This window comes from Cupressus sempervirens, chromosome 6 (genome assembly GCF_028749045.1).
Source record: "Cupressus sempervirens isolate cs-2001-9-10 chromosome 6, ASM2874904v1, whole genome shotgun sequence".
NCBI classification, from domain to species: domain Eukaryota; kingdom Viridiplantae; phylum Streptophyta; class Pinopsida; order Cupressales; family Cupressaceae; genus Cupressus; species Cupressus sempervirens.
Window position 1 is genome coordinate 64,321,464 of NC_143123.1, and position 22,587 is coordinate 64,344,050.

The 22,587-nt window shown below is 32.0% G+C and overlaps 1 protein-coding gene across 3 annotated transcripts; it reads right to left on the reverse strand.

The window, feature by feature from the left end:
* Positions 1 to 2,484: 2,484 nt before the first annotated feature.
* Positions 2,485 to 7,600, reverse strand: LOC149551144 (ammonium transporter 3 member 1-like). 3 transcript variants are annotated; one of them, XM_089786715.1, is made up of 4 exons: positions 7,351 to 7,600; positions 5,288 to 5,965; positions 4,706 to 4,991; positions 2,485 to 3,182 (listed from the first exon to the last, which is right to left on the reverse strand). In XM_089786715.1, the coding sequence occupies exons 2-4, from the start codon at positions 5,930 to 5,932 to the stop codon at positions 2,656 to 2,658; spliced, it is 1,458 nt and encodes a 485-aa protein (XP_089642841.1). In that variant the 5' UTR covers positions 5,933 to 5,965; positions 7,351 to 7,600; the 3' UTR covers positions 2,485 to 2,655. The 3 variants fall into 3 exon arrangements, with proteins under 3 accessions (XP_089642841.1, XP_089642840.1, XP_089642842.1); XM_089786714.1 differs by having other exon boundaries at positions 5,288 to 5,976; positions 7,351 to 7,546; XM_089786716.1 differs by lacking the exon at positions 7,351 to 7,600 and adding an exon at positions 6,719 to 7,305 and having other exon boundaries at positions 5,288 to 5,976.
* Between the last annotated feature and the right edge of the window lie 14,987 nt (positions 7,601 to 22,587).

Below are 22,587 nucleotides of genomic sequence, written 5' to 3' on the forward strand. Positions count from 1 at the left end.
AGCATATATCTAAAACTTTTTTAAAAATGAATAAAACCAATTTAATTTTCTAAAATCAAAATTAGAATTAATAATATTGATTGCAAGTATATAATCTTTAAACAATGAAAGAATGAACTTCTTAAAGCTAACTTGGAACTTGTATAGAATCTTTACACAAGGAAAGAATAAATTCATTTAAACTAATTTTGAACTTTTATGTCAATTTTTTTTAATAGAATAGATGGATTGGATAAAATTGTGGGGAAGCCCTCAAGTCATATGGGCTATGTCTTACAACTAAGAACAAAATAAAAAAATACAGTCTTACATGTTAAGCCTAGAACTAAGAGTTGACAATAAAAATGGGTCCAGCCCAAAAGTGGAACACCGCTAAGCAACCAATGCATGGTGGAAGGAGCAGGGTCCACTTCATCCTTTTTCCCCAACTCGATTCTCGAATTGAGACAAGGTTTGGCAATGTCCACCCATCTACATTGTCCTCATCCTCTTTGTCCTAATGTCGTAGAGAGATCACTAGAGCTAACCTTGGGAAGCCTTTTAAAGAAGAGGACCACCTCAAATCCTCACCCTCAACTGGCCAACTAGAAGTGTTGTTGGGCCCAAGTAGGTGTAGTGGCAATGCCCAATCTAAGGAGAAGCCTTAAAGGCATGGAGGCACCACATAAACTTGAGGCAAGAAATGACAAGGGGAGAGTGACAACATGGAAGATGAGATTGTGAGTTCGTCCACCCACTAGAATACCTTTTGTGGTAATTACCTAATAAACTAAAGACTGACTAAGATAACCATTTAAGAAACAATACAATATTCTACTACCTTCCCTTAGTGGTCATCGTCTAACTACCCTACAAAAGATGGTACATATTTTGTGGTCATAAATTTTATAGAACATTATGCTATTATTCCTTGTAGTCAAAGGCACTAGGATGAAACTAAAACCATGATTTGAGGAAAAAATCCGAACCCTTTTTTGTAGATGAGCACTATGTCCCAAAAAAGACAATAGGGTGATTCACCAAGAACTTATGCATATCAACACTATGACATGAAACAAATTGCAAAAGGCCACAATTTTTTAGGAGACAAATGACAAGAACTAGACAACAAAGACATAATGCTTTATTTTCACGAAAAAATGGTAAAATCCAACAAATGATTTTTGAGGATTATTTTTTAAACCCAACATATATATATATATATATAATTGAAACCCAAGGATAATTATTGAGGAAGGAATTATTAAAACCCATCAAATAATTATTAAGGAAGGAATTATTAAAACCCAACACATAATTTTTGAGGAATAAATTATTAAAACCCAAGGATGATTTGAGGAATAAATTAAAACCCGGTCATAATTTTTTAAGATGTAAAATTGTAAACCCATTAAAGAAACTTTCATATGGAGAAACACAAGACTTGTTGTGGTATACATCATTTGCAGGCAACATGCAACTACATGTAATGCTTAAATTTTAAAACATTTTCTCAAACCGAGAAATTAAGTGTTCAAAATCCTTTAAAAATTTATTTTATAAATTGAAACACAAATTTTGGTAAAAGTCCACATTATAAGACTCACTTTTTTAAAAAAAATGTATTAAATTTTATGAAATCCCTTCTAACTAATAAGATAAAGATAAAAATTAAAATTACCTAATAAATCAAAAAGATTAAAAAAATCAATAAGCATCAAAATCAAACATAAACACCATCCACAAATTCTCTCTTATTCTTAAATTTCTTCTAACCAAGAAGATTTCATTTTGAGTTTATGTTTGAAATATATTTGAATTAATAGATATTTTAGTTGATAAATACTATTTATATTATTATATAATTTAAAATAATATACAAGATTCTCATATATTAGTAGAAATATATTATATTTATATATTTTAAAGGATAAACATATATTATATTATGTTTATCTTATCATTTTCAATTAGGCTAATAATATAAATTTATTTATTAACAACTAATATATCAATGGTAAATATAAGATTAAATTGTATGTTCTACATAGTTGTGAATTAACAAATCACTAGAAAATATGGAGGGTTCACTTACCAAAATAGTTCTTTACTTAGATAGAATTGAAGAGGCACTTACAATATCTATAGATCATCCACCATAGCTAGATATGCAAGATCAACCTAGTGCAAAATTGATTGACTGTTTTGAGACGAGATATAGACAAATGATACTTCTTGCTAGCCCCAAGACAAGAAGAACTTGAATACACTTGTTCATTATTGTTATTCTTAGGACCAAACACCTCGCCCTCACATTTAATTTTATAATTAATAATTGATTATACAATAATCACTTCCACAAATTTAGATTCAATCTACACACTCATAGACCCCCTACATATACACACACAAAATCTTCCATAATTCATTTTGATCAAACTAAAACACTTATGCTTATTCACTCCATGGAATGAAAGGAAAAAATTAGCCCATTTTTCAATATACTAGATAAAATACTTTTTTCATTTATAAATGGAAAAATCAACTCATTTTTCAATATACATAAAATACAGTATTTTTCAATATGCTGAATAAAATACATCTTTTTCTTTTACAATTACAAAAGAAAACCATAGGTATCGTAAAATAGTTGCAGTAGAAATAGATTCTTGAAGATCACAACTCTATGGTTAGCCCTAAAGCTGTAGCTCCATCCATTTTATCGCGTTGCGTATCATCAGAAGTCAAGCCATGCTTTGTATCGTTATATGTCTCCCCATCGCCCCACAGAGCATACGCTTCCTCCCCATGCACCGCATCATCTCCTATCAAAAGATGTTCTTCTGGCATTCTCAGTGGAATGAAAAGCCTGATGAACACCATGATTATGCTTGTGACAACAATATTCCACCCAATCACAAATGCAGCTGCCACAATTTGCTTAAAAAATTGCATCCCATCCCCATAAAATGCTCCCTTGGAGTTTGTTACTGATAAGAAGAGGCCACAAAGAGTAGGCTCTGCAAAAAGCCCTGTAAGAGCTCCACCCAATAGTCCTGCAACTGCATGAGTATGGAGTACAGCCAATGTATCATCTACTTTCTGTAGCAATGCTGACTTCTTGTGAACTATCATCATGGTGAACCACGGGATGCTACCAGAGAGCACTCCCATCACAATGGCGGCCCATCCTTGAACAAGACCTGCACAATAAGAGAAAGAAAATATATCATGACATAGGCTTCACAAAAGTAGATTAAGATGCATTCTGCCAACTTTGCCCACATGATCCAGGCATCATCTCTTTTTTGATTTGGAGGGCCTTACACTCAGGCAGACTTCATTCTTGTTGGATTCTTTGTGAGTCATTCAACTTCACCAGTAGACCAATGGCCCTTTTGACCAGTTAGTCCTTGGTTCTTAACGGAAGAGGCCAGTCATAAGGCTGAACCCTCAAACCCCCCAAAAAAGGTCATTTCAATATCTTTTAGACTTACTAACAATCACATGACCATCTCATGGTTGTCATTTATGAGGCACTCTAGTGAATTCCAACCATTATATGTAGGGAACAAATGATAAATGGGTACTTGACAAGGCTTTAGGCAAGGACCCATTTCTAGATTATGGGGTGATATCTGAAAACAATCAGGCATAAGTTATAACTAATTAATGGGGGATGTTAGAAGGCGTAAATCAGTTATACTGATGCAGACAGGTTGGATTGCTTTGTATTAGTTGAAATTAGTTTTCTGCAGTCTATTAGATCTAGATGCAAAAACTTAGGGTTTACACTGTGTGTGTTTTGTTGTTGGATGTTTCAGATCGTAATATCAGAAAGAGGCCATTTCAATATCTTTCAGGCTTAGGATCAGTCACATGACCATCTCATTGGTTGTCATAAATGGGGGATTCTAGTGAATTTCAACCATTACATATAGGGAACAAATGATTGTAAATGGGTACTTGACAAGGCTTTAGGCAAGGACCCGTTGTTTCTAGATTACGGGGGATATCTGAAAATAATCAGCATAATTGATTAATGGGGGGATGTTAGAAGACATAAATCAATTACGCTGATGCAGACAGGTTGTCGGCATAGACAAGCACAGACTCCAGCTGACTAGAAACCCAACATATGCAGCCATCCATCATGAATTCTCTGGCTAACTTTAAGCTATAGTCTAATAGAATTTAATATGCATTTGCATTTGTTTCTCCTTTGTGGTCTTGCATTATGATGATGGATCACCTAGTGTGATTTGAAACATTGAAGTAAAAATTATTCACACAATCTAATCCAAAAACTTGCTTCACATTCACAGATTAGATCTGTGTTTAGCAGAGCCCATATTCAGGTTTCTCCTCTGTGCCTGGTTTTCCGACTTAATGTAAACCAGAAACTTTTGCAGCTTAATTCTCCACTTTAACCTCTCCTAAGAAGAAAACATCCTCAACAGAGAAAGGAAGAGAGAGTCTATGCCTTAATATGGTTGATTTAATGTAGTCTCTAATGCATATACAATCAGTTTGAACCTAATATACTTCATCTGTCACACTAGCCAAACATGACTATTGACTTCAGAGAGAAATAGGTCTTTGTTGCATTCACTTAATAAAAGCAGGACTAATAATGGGTATTGCTGACTTCAAGTTCAGAGACAATTAGGTATTTCTCTACTGTATTATTTTACAAAAAAAAGGCTAATAGTGGGGTTTAACTTACCAGCGCCTGGGGTAATGCAGACCAGTCCAGTTATCATTCCCTGAACGGCTCCAATGACTGACGGCTTCTTAAAGAAGATAACATCCAAACAAGTCCATACAAGAAGACTCGTAGCCGCGCATATGTTGGTGTTAAGAACAGCCATGGATGAAACAACATTGGCGGCATAAGGGGCGCCTCCATTAAAACCACACCAACCCAACCACAAGAAACCAGCTCCAGTCAGCATAAGCAGAACATTGTTTGGTGGAAATCTTTCCCTGTCCTTTTGTAGCCTAGGTCCTACCTGTTCTCTCCACACATTCAATGAATAGAAACAATCAGGACACATAAATCTTAGAATCAATAAGTAATGTAGAAAGTGGTGCTCAACAAGGAAAAAAGATCAATTTACTTTTGGATTCAATTGTGTGTTTTTTTACCATCAACCTTTCGGATCACACTCCGTGATCCTTCCTGATGATGGATCATATTATGGAGTGTCATCTGAAACACACACAATTGAATCCTTTAATAAATTGATATTTACTAATTGATTGTGGAAATCTGATAATGCTAAAAGGAAAAAAGAATCATGCATACCCAATAAGCCGCAGTAAAACCTGCAACTCCTGAAGATAGATGGATGACATAACCACCTGCGAAATCAATAACCCCCCACTGGAAAAGGAATCCTCCTCCCCATAAACTAAAAGCTCCAATAGTATATGAAAAAGTGAGCCAAAGTGGCACAAAAACCATCCATGCTTTGATATTCATTCTACCAAGCAAAGCACCAGCCAAGAGGATTGGTGTTATTGCTGCAAAGACAAACTGGAAAAACACAAGTGTAGCCATGGGAAAGAAGGGCTCAAGAGCTTCTGTCTCTATTGTTCCATTATTGAAGTTATGCTCCGTTTCAGGGACAATGGCATGTTTGATGAGAAACTTCTGGCCAAGCGCGGGTCCCGGCTTTCCCCACAATGGAAATAGTTTATCACCAAATGACATCTTGTAGGCCCAAGTCACCCAGCAGATCAAAACAGCAGCAAATGCATAGAGAGCCATGAATGCTGAATTAACTGCCCATTTCTTCTTCACAATGCTTCCATAGAGAATAACAAGGCCTGGCATGCTTTGCAATCCGACAACGGTGGCAGCCACCATTTGCCATGCATTGTCTCCTTTGTTTAACCAGTCTGGCACTCCTGTGCCATTCTGGTAGGCAATTGGAATTGGGGTCGCCATGGCTGCTATAAATCAGAATGTTCAAGTCAAATCCTGCAAAGAACCTATTTAGCAAGTCAGAAAGGCATGATGTATGATATTTCTCTTCATGAAACATAAGTTTCTACCGAACAACACTAAAGGGCCTACTACGGAATCCTTAGCAGTGTTCTAAGAAAACAGCAAAAAGCTCAGTCAGAGATTTCATATTTGATATTACAGAATTACAACCGCGACATAAGGCAAGGGCCTACAACACAATGGTAAATTGTGAGCCTCTCATCTGGAAGGTCTTGGATTTAACACACAATAATAATTTATTTCAAGAAATAAGGATTCGAATAAAGTTCGAAAAGTACCAGAATTTGGGTGAATACATACAAATAAACAGGGCAACCTTCTCACAGAGAAACAAATTAAAAACAATTTTTAAGGAAACTTTTTTTCCAACCACTAGTGAGCGCTAGGGTGCCACAAGATATCTCACCTCTTAAATCTAGAAAAAATTTGAACTGGAGACTATGAAGAACTACCCACAACTATTAATGTCACAAATTCAGCACAATATATTTATTTTCTTAAATTTAATTACTTACTATTTCATTTATTTACAATGTGGTCCTCCAGTCCTCAAAATCCCTAAAAATTTAGGGTCCACAATGGAATCCCAGAAACTCAGAAAACTATTAGAAATCACTGAAAACATGGCCAAACAAAGCCAATAACCAAAACCAGTATACACCGCCTACCATTACCCAGGTTTACAAAGGCCAAAAGTAGAATTCAACTTAAGCTCTCTATTCTTACCACATGTACAAATGTAGTATTCTGCTCCAAATTCTGTGCGGGCAATTAGAAAAGAGTAATCAAACCAAAATCATCAAGCTGCAGAATTGAGGGCTTAATCAAAGCAAGCAAAAGCATGACCGAACAAAAGCCAAGAAAATCTATTAAACTCAAACAACTGGAATCATTAAGATTGTTTGAGTTCTTTCTTGGCTCTTAGTTGAAGAAGTTTCAGACAGAGTGCATCCATATTGGATTGCTAAAACATCTTTGTGGCTTTTATAGACTTCGTGCTTCTACAGGACTGCCTCGCAAATAAAATACTCCATTTAAGATTCTTTGAGTTCTTTGTTGGCTCTTAGTTGAAGAAGTTTCAGACAGAGTGCATCCATATTAGATTGGTAAAACATCTCTGTAGCTTTTATAGACTTCGTGCCTCTACAGAACTGCCTCCCAAATAAAATACTCCATCAAAAATAAAAGCAGCAATTGTAACAAGCAACCATTACAGAATTTGAACAGAATTTGAAGCAAATTACAAGAGCCCATTGCAGAACTGATCCTTGTGAAACCTAAGATACAAATCTCCTCCATTAAAACATACAAACCACTAATTCTGAGCCCAAGAAAGATTTTTTTGTGAGCAAACCTACCAGCCAAAAGCCAACTTCAATGACCCACGCAGAAAGCACTTCCCCTGTACTTTACACGCAAAATTTGTGCATACATATAAGAAATATTTTGCAGCTTATTCACAGAGAAACATAAATAAACATTACGAGAGATGAAACAATGGGTAACCTTCTAAAACAAGAAATATATATCAAGATTCTTCCAACTCTGAAATGTCAAAGATGGGTAACTTGGGAAGAGAAGGAAAAAAGCGAGATCAATATAAATTGTGGTCTGAATTGCATGAATTGATGGTCAAGATATGTGAAAGTCAAGCCTTGTCCAGTTGTGATAGCGTGTGTTTTATTGGCCGGTGTTTTAGTTTTGCATTCTCGCCATTGCAGCCGCCATTAAAATAAAGTTTTCTGTCGAGTTGAGGTAGCAGTCATCTCCAGATCATAGTCAACTATGAATAAATTGCAAAATCAAATACGTGTTTGGTTTGCATATTGAGATTCCGTGAGGCCTCGAAACTGAGAATTGTTCATGCAGACTGCATTGTGGACTTTATTATTATTTGATTTAAAAATGGGAACCAAATAGAATATTTCATTTTATTTTTTGAAAAAATTAAAAAATATGGTGCATTTAGATTCTTGCATAGTCGTTGCCTCAAAACTAGGTGATCTGGTGGACATTTGATATATTTATTCCTTAATTGAAAAGTATGGATTTTAACTGATTCAGAAACATCGTCAATATCTATCTAGAAGATTGGGTAAATAATATGTTGAAATAGTCAATGATTTTGTTCTTGGTATCGAGGATACCATTAATATTCATTCATTCATTTACTTTTATAAAAGGTAAGATTTTCTCGAAGGTGTGATAATAATGCTTATAGTAAATTTAAATTAATTATTGATCATAATTAAATAGACATACAATATATTTGAAGGGTAACATGGTAATAAATGCTTTTCATTTTTATGAAGTATAATTACTAAGAAGGTTAGTTGTTATGTGATATTGTATTTATATTAGAGTTAATAGATTATATTCAAATTCTAATCAAGAGTTTGTAATATAGATATAAAAATGGTGGTTATCATATGATGGATAATCTCTATCAAGAAAATAAGCTTTATTTAAAGTATAATAAGGAGTTTATATGTCTAAATGAAAGTGGATAGTTTAATGATAAAATTCTCAAGCATACAAAGAGATATCTTCAAATTAATATTTGACGTACAAAAAATAATAATATTATATAATCAAGTTGAAAATCTTAAAGAATATAAAAACTCATGAACAAGATTGTATCTAATTTATAAATCTAATATCTTGTATTCTAAGAAACTATTTCATGATAAATAATAACAAGACTCGTATCAAACTAAATTAATGATCAAGTGTAATTTGAGCAACTTCAAAAAATATAAAAAATAATAATTGACCATTGCCCAACTCGTACTTCAACCAATACACATTCTATATATTGGATCACATGTACAATTGTTTCCCTTGTATAAAAGCTCACCTACAATCCTATCTTGTAAATTTAAATTAACTTGTACATTTAATAACAAGCACTAGGCCATTGAAATGTAAAATAGAGATATTAGGCTTACATGATCATAGACAAATATTGAAAGAAAAGGGAAGTTGACATATATCCCCACTTTTATATCATTCAAATTGTACATCTAAAACATAGTTTTTTAATTCTTTTGCATGGGAGGTATTCCCTCAACCTAGCCTAACACCCAACAACCCATATCTTGGGTATTTGTGCAAGCTAGGGTGAGACTAATTCCCCCCATAGGTGAGAACATCCATCCACAATTTGTCTCACCTCTTAAATTTGGGAGCATATTCGAACCCAAGACAATGGGGAACTATCCACAACCTCAAGCCAACTATGTTACTTGTGCGGGCTAAATAGAGGTTCAATTGACATTTGGTCAAAATAGTTCCTATTGACCAATTGGAGGCTCCTCAAGTTTCTATTCACCAAATTAAGTCCCCTCAGTATACATATTTCTATATCTGTGGATTAAAAAAGTCTATAATAATAAAGGTCAGAATTATGGTTAGTGACTTGACATAGTTACATAAGTTAGATCTAAATTATTTGTACAATGGACTATCCAAACACATAATAGAGTTTAGAGGTAATTTTGTAATAGTTCCCACAACATAAATTGAATATATAAAAAGATAAGTTTTGCAGATGTGCGTTCACTAGAATTAGACATCTATTGATAACAACTTTTACTCTAATTTTTTGGAATCCTCTATCAATTGTTAAGATCTACACATGTTTTTCATAATCCTACCATGCATTACTTGATTTATAATCTAGTTCTAGTGGCTTTGAGAATATATTAGGGTGCACAATTTTTGTGAGCCTCAATCTGTTGATCTCATCTAGGATCTTGTTTAAGGAACTAATCCTCATTCTCGGTCTAATATTTAATGTCTTTTCATCCAATGCAAAAAATTAATTGATGTGTATTTTTATTTCCATTATTTCTTTTGACTAGTACTACAATAAGGTTGTATTCTAAAACATCTATAATGATAGTGTACTCTAATTAGGAACTCAGCTCTAAAATGATTACGAATAATCTTAAGACTCATTAAATGTATAAATTATTTAAATTAGTATGTTTTCTTAAATAGGGAAGTGTCATTCTCCATAAGAACCACTTTGCATGTTTAATAAAAAGAATAAGAAATTGGACATGTTTCCAACTAAGTATAGATTCTTAGATTTTTTTCACCAAAATAATGCTTTTTAATGTATTTTGATGGTAGTCTTACAAAAGTATGATGGATCTAATACCTTAAAATTAATGTAATTGTTTCATGTTATGTTTGTCTCAAAATATTATGGAATTGACATACTTAAAGAGATTGGCTAAATTATTCAAGGATCTAAGGTTCTTTGCGATTCTTCCTTCCCATCCTATTATCAATTTCTTCTTCTATTCTCCACTACCTCCATTTTAACTCCTATTGCATTCTTATTCATCTACCACTAGCCCAACACTTCACAAAAATTGCATATTCCTACTCACCCTCATTATATGTCACAAATCTTCACAACCTCTTTCTCAACCTCAACCTACCATTTCTCTCCATCATTATATTTTAACCCATGTACATATTTCAACATGCATTATCCCATCACTACCCAATTCACGCTTGCTTTCCAAATTATGAAGTAACTTGATAAAGTTTAAAATATTTCTAATATGCTACATTTCATTTCAAAGAAAGATGTTACCCTTTTAAATCAACTTATGCCCCTATTTCTTCTCATATTTTGTATTGTTTATTCCTCTTGGTTTCAATGACAATGGGTTTTGAAATATAGAATGCTTAAAAATGGGTGTTAACTTTAGGCAAGAAAAAGGTGGTTTGAATTCAACCAAATTTTATATTTAAATTTTGGAAAACCAAAGGTTTATACAAGTAAAAGATAAATCTTGCACCTAAAGGATTGGGTTATGATAGAAGCTACTAAATCCAAGGTGGATAGTGAAGGTATGGAGATGGGTAAAATATGTGACATATTAATAAATGTACCATCATGTGTAATTTTATTAAGTTCTCTCAAAATGGACACACTACTAATTGAGGATCAACATTGTATGTAACTACTATTGTTTTGGTCCCACTTTGAGTTGTATGAGAATTCTAGAATCCTCATGCATCTATATTTATATACCACTCATAAACATGTATGTCAAGAAAATATTTAGGCATATTCGGGTATATAAGTTTATATATATCCATTGATCTTATTGAATGTCATCATGCAAGTCCATCCTTGGATACACATGCTACATGGTAACTTATGTTATAAAAGGGAAATGTCTAATGAGTAGTTTTTATCACAAAGTAAAAAAGAAGATAAGTACAAGCTAAATTTTACCATCATATATCATGAAAGAAAGAGAAGAGTAGAGTTATAAATTTTCTACCCATAATGAAAATGGTAATACTTTACGAGGCTTCGTAGTCATAAGATGAACATAATGTATTGGGTGTTTATGTGTTATATAGTAATGAATGTTTCTTCATGATGGCGACTCTCTATACAGGCACATATAGCTATCTATTATCTCAATTTACAATGTTATCAAAATGATTTGTTTCCTTCAATTGGTTGCATCCATTGAATGCAAGGAATGAGAGAGGAGGGAAACCATTGTGTAATAAGCAAGATGAAGTTGTTATATGATGAACATTATAAGCACATGTGATGGAGATGTTTTCAAGGAGTAAGGTTACACTAGTTGGAAGATAAAATGATGATATAGTCCTAAAAGGCCAAAAACACTTATGTAAGAACATATGACATTAAGATGGGATATGTATTGAAAAATAGAGATGCAATAGATAAGAGAAGAAGAACTAGCAACTTGATATTATTGAGTAATGGGAGCCTAGATATACAATTGAATGAACAACCTACATTCCTAAAATATTGTAAAAAAGATTGATAAAAAATAGTAAAGAGTTTGACAATAAACTAAGAGGATTTGACAACACAACAAGAGTAATGGACAAGTGGACTACTCTAGACAACTAACTGGATCTAAGAGAAAGATCTACAATTAATCATTTGTTCAAACTAGAACTTTATGACACAACTACAATTAAACTAGACTCTTGCTGCCAATAACTCAAACTTGAGTTGCCACATCTGCAACTAGTTATTCATTACTCTAACAATACCCCCCAATATAGTTGCATAATAACACAATGACTAAGGTAAGGTAGTAGGCCTCGAATGGGAACAAAAATATTGATGCATGACATAACATATTCTTAATGGTGAGAGAAAGATTATTGTGCCCCTAACACAACTCGTAGAAAATGGTCAGATCATGCAAGCACATAATGCAACAATGCAGACAATGCATGACGTGGCAAGTTGGCATTGATAACATGGTTAGGTGATGAAAGCACACTATTATAAAATGTGATCATGAGAATGAGTCTCAAAATGATTCCCCCACATGGGCAAGATAGTGTGATAGTGGTAATAGTGTTATGATTATGGATCATAACAATGAATGACAACTAAAATAGTAAGGTAAGATTACCTTGGGTGGCCCCATCAACATCATGTAAAAAATAATATAATTAGGCATCACCCTTATAAATAAGTGTATAAGTGCAAATATAAAATATGGAATTATTAAAGGACACAAAAAATGACTTACCCTTGATGGTAATGATAGTATAATAAAGTTAATGAGCTAAAATGGGAATGACATAAGTAATGCTCAAAGAGTAGCTCCTCACATGCATATAGTTGTAAATAATGCCATTTCAAGTGCTCATATTAAACATGTATTATATCAAATTTTTTTGTTTAATACCAAACTAAAATTTTAAAAATCAACAGTTATATTTGTGGTTGAGGATCAATCATGTGCCTACAAGATTGATTTGGGACAAAAAGTTGCCAAAGTCAAGGTGGGTATCAAATATATGTGAACGATCGCAAAAACAAGATTAATAGATGAGATATGCATAAAATAAACATATATGCAAAAAAAATGTGGATAAGGGATGTAGAGATGTGTGTAGACGAGTGAGTAACAAAATGAAATAATATCCTTGAATTTGCCATATTATCAACATGTAAATTAAAATAAATTATTCTCTTAAGATATGAGAGTAATGGAGCACCTTAACTCCATACTTTGAAAAATATGCCATGGATATTTCAAATTACTTTTAACTTTCTATAAATGCTTACTTGTGAAATCTCCAAGATAAAAAGAAATTGGTTTCGAGTTCACATTGTCAAATACGATGTCACATCAAATGTCTTTTTCTCATCAAAATATTGAAAATGGTCCCTAAAAGAAGTAAGATCCCAGAATATGCATTAAGTGATGTTTGTCAGTGTGTTAATGTGTCATCACACAATTGGTTGTTTTTCAAAATTTATGAGAATCATTTTAGGAGTTAGTATTGACATTACACTTTTTGTACTCTAATAGAATAATTGGGAGATGTCTCTATAGATATTAAAAAGTTTGTGACAGAGCATTTTCCTTATATTCATAGTTATAATAAAAATCATATATTCTTAAAAATTTTATTTAATTGTTAAATTATAAAAAATATTCACTTGACTTATTGATGTCTCTTTATGCTTCTAATTGTACCCAACTATTATTTCCAATATTTAACGACACCTCTCTCAAAACCAAAACCAAAATAAATAAATAGACATTGACATATTCTAACAAGTGCATCAAAAAATTGACATATTCTAACAAATGAATCAAAAAATTGACGTATTCTAACAAATATCAAGTTGTATGATAGTGAAATATATATCACTTGGATCTTTCCTTTTAAGAGATCTTTAAACCAATTTATTGTAATATAAATATATAATATATCTCCACTTTTGCCAATATATATACACACACCACCTGACGGGGGAATTTTAGTATTTAATACAATCTGATTGTGAATGTATATATGACTACCTGCCAAAATTGACCGTTTCTTAGAAAAATGATAATAAATTTATGTCCTTTTCTTAAGAATATACCTTCCACATTTTCCAAGTCAATTTTCCATTCCGGACAAAAAAAATTCGTATGGAAATTTTATATATGTTTAATATTTTTTGGACTCAGTTTTTAAAGGATGAGTTTTTGCCACAATTTGTACGGGCCTTCTTTTGCACGTCTACCATAAATGTTTTTGGAAAAGCCACCGTTGAATCTAAGTCAATACCTTATGATTTATGTGGTCTATGCAAAAATTTCCCATGTTATGGGCCATGTTTTATTTTCTTCTTTTTAATGGTTTTGGGAAATGTAATTTTATTTTTCTAATGAAAAGATTATGTATTAAAATACATGTAAGAGGTAAGTAGTCAAATATTCAAGTAGTAGGTGGCATCATAACTTGGTTTAGAGTGAAAAATGTCAAGTCTTCATAAAAAGATAGTTGTGGTCTTATAAGGGGAGGGGTGGCAAAAAGTCATATATGAAACAATTTGGGGCCATCTTCATAAAAAGATAGTTGTGGCCTTATAAGGGGAGGGGTGGCAAAAAGTCATATATGAAACAATTTGGGGCCCTCGTGATGAAATTTGAGGTAGGTAATCACAATTAAGTCGTTGGGCAATTTGAGTATACCTAGGGGAGAACTTAAACATCCCACTTGGCCTTTGGCTAAATAGCCGAAGGAATGCACCCGATGTGACTGTTTGTTTGATTTATTAAATAATTTAAAACTTCTAGAAACGTGCTTCTGTGATTTCTAAATTAATTAATAAATCAAGAAAAACGTCACATTCGGTGCAAAAATTTGGCTAGATAGACGTTGCCTCCCACTTGCTAGATCATAAATCCCTAACAAGTTCCCAAATATAATTGGTCATTGTTTCTTTTTCCCATTTGTAGGGGCTAGAGCATTTTTAGGGTTGGGAGGCACATAACTAAAGTTGAGGGAATTTTCTTTGATTAAGAGGACTCTATCCATGTTTTAGAAGATGCAGAGGAGTGATGGGATGGTGGAGAACACCCTTCTTAAAGGTCGAGGGTGGGGTTTTCCAATACGAGTTTTGTCTTATTGGTAGTAATAATGAGGATAGGGTGGTGGTCTTGTATTGTGTGGAGTTAGAGTTGCTAAATTTTTTAGGGTCCATTTGGTTTGTGGAGTTAGTGAAACTGGGTTTAATTCAAAATCTAGTTTTGTCAAAATCAAGTTTTGAATTTTGAAATATGATTTTGAAAAAATATTTTGTCCTATTTGGTTAATCTGGAAGATGAGTGGGAAGATACAACTTTCACGTTTGGTTCGTAAAATTGGAATTGGAATTTATTTTATTTTATTTTTTAAAAATTTATTAAATTTGATTTTTTCTATTTATTATTATTTATTTATTTATTAAATTTATTTATGAATAAGATTAATTTTTTCAAGTTATAAAAACTAGTTACAAATAACAAAATAGTCATGATGTTACTATAAATTTGACATAAACATATTGTATACAAAATTGTAAATAAAAGCTAAATTTTATTCATTGACATATTATCATACAAAAACTAATTATAAACAAAAAAGGGTTCATTTTTATATTAATATTAATCATACAAAAAAAAAGTTATAAATAAAATAACATGTTAATTTTATTATTAATATTTATCATACAAAAACACATTACATCATGACATTGCAAAAAGATGGTCCCATGTGAAGGTTACAAATCCATAAACAAGTTTCACATAGAAGTCATATTTGAACACTTATCAACATACGGTCCAATTATGGTTCAAATGAAGAAGTCAATCTCTATATAAAATCATAATTTTATGTACATTTTCGCATATGGTCCCAGCAAAGAAGTCCAAACATAATACAAAGAAAACATCGTAGAAAGATAATTTTTGCCTTCACCATAGAAACAACCATGGCCCTACCCACCTCTTGAGCCTTAAATACCTTGCACTCAATTTCCTCAACAAATTGTACAGTTGTAGTTGGGGCATAATCAGCCCAGGAAAAGTGTCTGCATTTGTTATTCTCCTACAATACCAAATCTTTATTAGTTCTTACAATAATGTTAAACTTCATACAATATTTTTAAACAAAAATATATTAACCAACTTTTTTCTATTTGGGTGACACCAAAGTTGACACCTGGGATTAGTCTATGTGTTTGATGTCTTTAACAAGCACAGGACGCCACATCGACACATTGGCACATTCAACATAGCCATCAACCTATTATAAATATTGCAATTTTAAATATTACATTAGATAGATGAATATTACGATAAAACATATAGTCCAAATTTTAATTAACATAGGGAAACATCAGTTGAATAAACATACACCATGTAGTGGAATGAACATTGTTAATATAAATCACAAGATAGATTTGAAGAATAATCACACATATTTTTAAGTTGTATAAACAACTTGAGCAATTTAAGCAAGTGAAGAATAGAAAGAATCACAATGTGCTGGACATCATGTACAATAATGTGCATTCATAAACAAAAAAACTAGTCCAAGACATTCATTAGGAATCAGGGGAATAGAATTGCAAGTCTCAAAATATCACTTGCAGACTACATCTAGGTAAAATCTTTGTGCACACTATTGGTGTTTACCCTTGATAGAATTGTAAAATAAGGCCATACCAAGATGGCTGTATTTGATTAGGACATCAACTGACTAGTTGTGGAATGTTCTTGTTATTGTTTGCAAGACATACACAATGTTGGACTTGTTTGTAGGTTGTAGAGGTCCCATCACAAGGTTGTATGCAAGTGTTGTATATTAGTGCTCAATGGGCAATACATGGCTATATACTAGTGCAACACATTAATAAAGTCACAATCAAAACTCTTAATTGGAAAGTTCCATGAGCCAACATAGGCATTGATGTCAATGAGGGTAAGGAATACTTGCATGACATAATAATCTTATCAAGGATTTGACAGTTGGAAAATTAAATTAAGAACTGACTTCTAACCCAGCTGTGTTGTTACAAATAACATAAGATAATACAGTTCAATCTATGGTAGGCAAAATAAACAAAGCAACATAATATTCTCCACAAGAATATGGAGACGTGAAACTTTATAGTTGTACAAAAATCCAGATCAGTAATGATGCACCATAACATTATATAACTCATCTTCAAAATAGCATATTACCTTGAGAAGCTCATCCGAGACACTCTCATCATCATTCATACACTAAGTGGCCTTGTTTAATGCGAACCCACTTATATTTTTAATTATTTCATAACTCTAAAGCCAAGATTCCATGTTTTTGACTTATTTTTGAAATTATCTTTTAATAGATGAAGGTTCAATTCCACATTGAACTTCCTTTCGATTGCAGTCCATGCCTCTTTTCTAAATCCCCCTCTCCTTTTTGCTAAGGTGGCTTTCTCCCAAAGAAATTCAAGATACTTATGTTCCATTTCACGAGTCCATAATACCTTCCTCGAATAAGGAGGTACATGGGTTACCTGAATTTCTCCATCCATGCTATTGACCATAATTGGAACTCATAACAATGAGTCAATAAATTCAAATACATTGATCAAATATACTGGAACAACAAACTAAAACTTCAAGTATTTTGCTAGCACATGCATAAACAAAAATTGCAATCTCATTCAACAATATTTTACACAATGCTAAAATGTATAGTGCTGTTATATTGAACCAACACTGTATAAGGAGCTACACAATGTAACAGAATATGAATTAATGAAAGCATTAACAAACAACAATATGAAATATGTTCATGATTCATGCAACAGTACAAAATATGCATTATGTTCACTGAAAATATGTAGTATATACTATTTGAAGATGCAGGCATAGAGAGTCCAAATATTTTCAATTGAAGATGGGACAAAGAATGAGAATGGTTGCAAATGAGAGGAAGAGGAGGCAAAAAGTCCAAGCACGGAAACAACAACAATTATTAGGAGGACAGTGGGAGTAAGGTTTGTAGGGTCTTGTAGTGATCCCTCTTTTGGATTAAATTTGAATGTTGTAACCTACAACCATTTGTGAATATAATATAGAAAAATTATATGTGAAACACATTAAAAGTATTGGATTAAGTAAATACTAATCTAAATGCTACACATACTACCCTTCCTAATCCTTTGGAAGAGATCCTTCTCAAACCACCTAACCCTCTAGTGAGAATTGCATCCTGATTAGGTAATTATCATATAATGAACATCTTCCTTAGGCCTCTTTGGGATCTCTAGTAACACTACTTGGTAGAGATCCGATAGAACCAAGTCTCTTATCTCTAACATATGCATATGTTTGATCACTACAATATATATTGTATCCAAGAGATTCTCTACAAATCTCTATCTGGGTTTCAATTTGAAATCTCGACATTCAATCAAGAATGTTGATCTAGGTGGATCCAAAAGGCCAAAAATTTAATAGTCTCATAATCTCTCAAATTCAACATCACTGCAAAGAGCTCAGAGAATGGAACCCGACGCAACTTGAATGGGCGAAAAAGGAGCTCGTACGCAGAAGTTACACTTGGTCAAAATTTTGGTCAACAAGTAGACCAGAGGGCTAGATAAGGGGCAAAATCATACCATCTCGAAAGTGGTCAACAATGGATTTCAAAATGAAGAGCCCAATAAAAGCTTTTCAACGGCTTTCGTTTCGTAAAAAATGGAGCTCGTATGAAGAAATTATGACAATTTGAATTTTGAAGGCAAAAAGTAATAGTTATGACATCAGCATCATAACTAAGCAACCTATTAGCATTTTTATTCAATTACAAATTGACACATGTCACCCAAGTAGCGATCAAGGAAAAATGGACGCTTGAAAAGTTTGTTTGGAGGTTTGAACTCTTAACCTCTACATTCCTACTTTTTCTCCTTACCATCACATCACCGAAACTATTTAAACCTTATTGGTGCTATTTCCTATTTAAACATTACCGGCCACCAAGTTCAGTTAAAACAAACAACGACCAAGTTTGAACCCATGACCTAGTGGGTGTTACAAAACACTTGTGGCCACTACACCACGCAATCACTTAAACATATATAGGGCAAAATATCTATTTATGTTATTATTGACAGCCGATCCTTATTTAAAATAGGGGTTTTTGTTAGATTGTTAAATGTTTTTATCCCCAAAATTTGTTGTAATGCCAAAATTGTTATTGTCAAAGGGGGTAAATATGAAATGAAATTTGCTTAATGCCCTATTTTTGTAATTAATTAGTTTTGGGCCAATTTAGGAAAATTTCATGTATAAAAAGGGGTGTAGTCCTTTTGTAAAGGCATTCTTCAATTAGAGCTTGGAAGGAAAATTTTCTCTTAGGAGAAGTTTTGTAATTCTTGAGAGAGTTTATGGGTGAGAGATTATTGTAAGCATAAAGTTATTATCTTCAAGTGTGAAAGAGAGAGATTGTAAAAGCTGAAGCTTGGATGTTGTAAGAAGGCGTGTTTTGCCTGGTGACATTAATAAAGCGGTCCCCGAATTGAGAAGCGGACCCGAAGACGTAGTCCTAACAAGATGAACTCCATTATCAAATCGTTTACGTCTCTTCTATCTCTTTCTTATTTCTCTCATTTTTTATAGTTATGTTCTTAATTTTATGTTATTAAATACATTGTTAATTTTAAGTGTTTAAAGCATAAATCTTCCTATAATTTCAACGGTTTAAGATACATATCCACTCATTTACTACAAGGATTGGAAATTTATATCTGATTGTTAGGATTAAGTCATAATCTTATAGATCCTAAATCAGAGCAAATGTCCTTTAATCTTTGAGTTCTCTTAAGAGAAACTCAACATTACATAATTCTAATGAATGCCCTCTACCAAGTTCTTACTTGATTTCTATGAGAACTATAAAGTTCTCATCTCAATCCTTGATCTCGATGATTTTATCTACCAAATGATTCATATTTATTAATGAAATAACCATAGCAAATGAACATGCCTTTGTTTCCTTTTAGTGTTTCATTTTACAATCCTTCATAGAATATATATTACTTCAAATCCCAACATTCAATATATATCATTTTAGTTTCTTTACTTTTTCTAATCTGATGTAGTTCAACTTTCTCAAAATACCTTTTTTAATCCTCCCATATTTTATTTATCATCCATGCCCTTTTCAAAGAGTTGCAAACCTTCATAATCAAAATCCTTTTGAAAAGTCACAACCCTTTCTAATCACAATCCTTTGGAAAAGTCATAACACTTCATAATCAAAATCCTTAGGAAAGTCACAACACTTCATATTCACAATACTACCAAAAAGTTACAACACTTTATGATTCACAATACTACCAAAAAGTTACAACACTTCATAATTACAATACTATAAAAAAGTCACAACCTTTCATACTCATAATCCTTTTGAAAAGTCACAACTCTTCATAGTTAAAATATTTTTGAAGAGTCACAACCATTCATAATTACAACTCTTTCAAAGAGTCACATCCTTTCATCATTGAAAATATTTGAAAAAAGTCACTTGTTTTCTTCTCATTCCTCTTCTAATAATCCTTCTTTAACTCTTCTCTTCTTCTCCTCTTCCTCGCTCTTTAAGATGAACTCTCCTCCCTTTTATACCTTAATTTTAAAGAGTCACATCTTTTATTACATCTCTTGACTTTTTATTATATTTAGTTAATTTATATTATATTATAGTATTTATTTATCTATTTAATATTTATTATCATTTATTATTAAATCTTATTTAGAAAGATAACATACTTTCTAAAATATTCTTTTGTATTTAATTTAATTATTTATTCATTGTAAATTTATTATTCTTTAAATATTTTATTGATAATATATATATATATATAATTTTTATTTCTTATTTCTATACTTGAATACGATTTTATTATCATTATTTATTTATTTATTATTAAAATTATATCTTAAAATGAGGACATGACAGTCCGTCCTTCCTCAAATTGCTTGTCCTCAAGCAATTAGATAGTTTCTTCTATTGATTTGAAAGATGTATGTCCTTTATTCTAATTTTTTTGGTTGTTTTCATTGACATGATTGAACTTATTCCAATTTTCATTGGATTTCTATATTAGTCTTCCATATGAATTATTTTTCTTCTCTTTTACCCTATAGAGTGGTAGGATCATGCTTTTATAACACTGTAATGACCCTTCTTCCAAATTAAATTTGAATGATGTAACTTGCAACCATTCGTCAGTATAATATAGAAAATTGTATGTAAAACACATTAAAAGTATTGGATTAAGTAAATTTTAATCTAAATACTACCCATTCTACCCTTCCCAATCCTTCAGAAATATCCTTCTCAAACCATTGAACCCTCTTGTGAGAATTGTGTATGGATTAAGTAATTATCATATAAAGAACATCTTCCTTGGGCCTCTTTGGGATCTCTAGTAAGTCTACTTGGTAGAGATCCCACCTCTAACTAACTCTCTTATCTCTAACATGCATATGTTTGACCACTACAATATATATTGTGTTGAAGAGATTCTCTACAAATCTCTCTTTGGGTTCCAATTCGGAATCCCAACATTCAATCAAGAATGCCCTCTAATATTTGATTTCTCTTAAAAGAAACTTGACATTCTAATAAATGCCCTCTACCAAGTTCTTACTTGATCTCTATGAGAACTATAAAGTTCTCATTTCAATCCTTGATCTTGATAATTTCATCTACCAAATGATTCATACATATTTATGAAATAAACATATCAAATGAACATGCCTTTGGTTCCCTTTAGTTTTTAATTTTATAATCCTTCATAGAATATATATTACTTCAAATCCCAACGTTCAATATACATTAGTTTAGTTAGTTTACTTTCTCTACTCTGATGTAGTTCAACTCTCTTAGACATATTTTTTTTTAATCCTTCCATATTTTATTTATCATCCATGTCCTTTTCAAAGAGCTTCAAACCTTCATAATCACAATCTATTTAAAAAGTCACAACCCTTCATAATCACAATTAGAAAGTCATAACACTTCATAATCACAATACCCAAAAAGTTACAACACTTTATAATCACAATACTATAAAAAAATCATAACCTTTCATAATCAAAATCCTTTTGAAAAGTCACAACTCTTCATAGTTAAAAGATTTTTGAAGAGTCACAACCATTCATAATTACAACCCTTTCAAAGAGTCACATCCTTTCATCATTGCAAATATTTGAAAACAGTTACTTGTTTTCTTCTCATCCCTCTTCTAATTATCCTTCTTTAACTCTTCTCTTCTTCTCGTCTTCCTTACTCTTTAAAATGAACTCTCCTCCCTTTTATACCTTAATTTTAAAGAGACACATCTTTTTATTACATCTCTTGACTTTTTATTAGATTTACTTAATTTATATTATATTATTTATTTACTTATATATTTTTAACTTATTATTCAATCTTATTTAGAAAGATAACACACTTTCTACAATATTCTCTTGTATTTAATTTAATTAATAAATTTATTCCTTGTAAATTTATTATTATTTGATTTTTTTATATATTATACTAAATATTATTTTATTGATTATATATTATATATAATTTTTATTTCTTATTTGTATGCTTGAATATGGTTTTATTATCATTATTTATTTAATAATTATTAAAATTATATCTTAAAATGGGGACATGACAACTCCAGTATGGGAACCACTTCCTCTATTGGGAAAACATGCTCTCTAAGACTAGTGTGTGGGTATCCT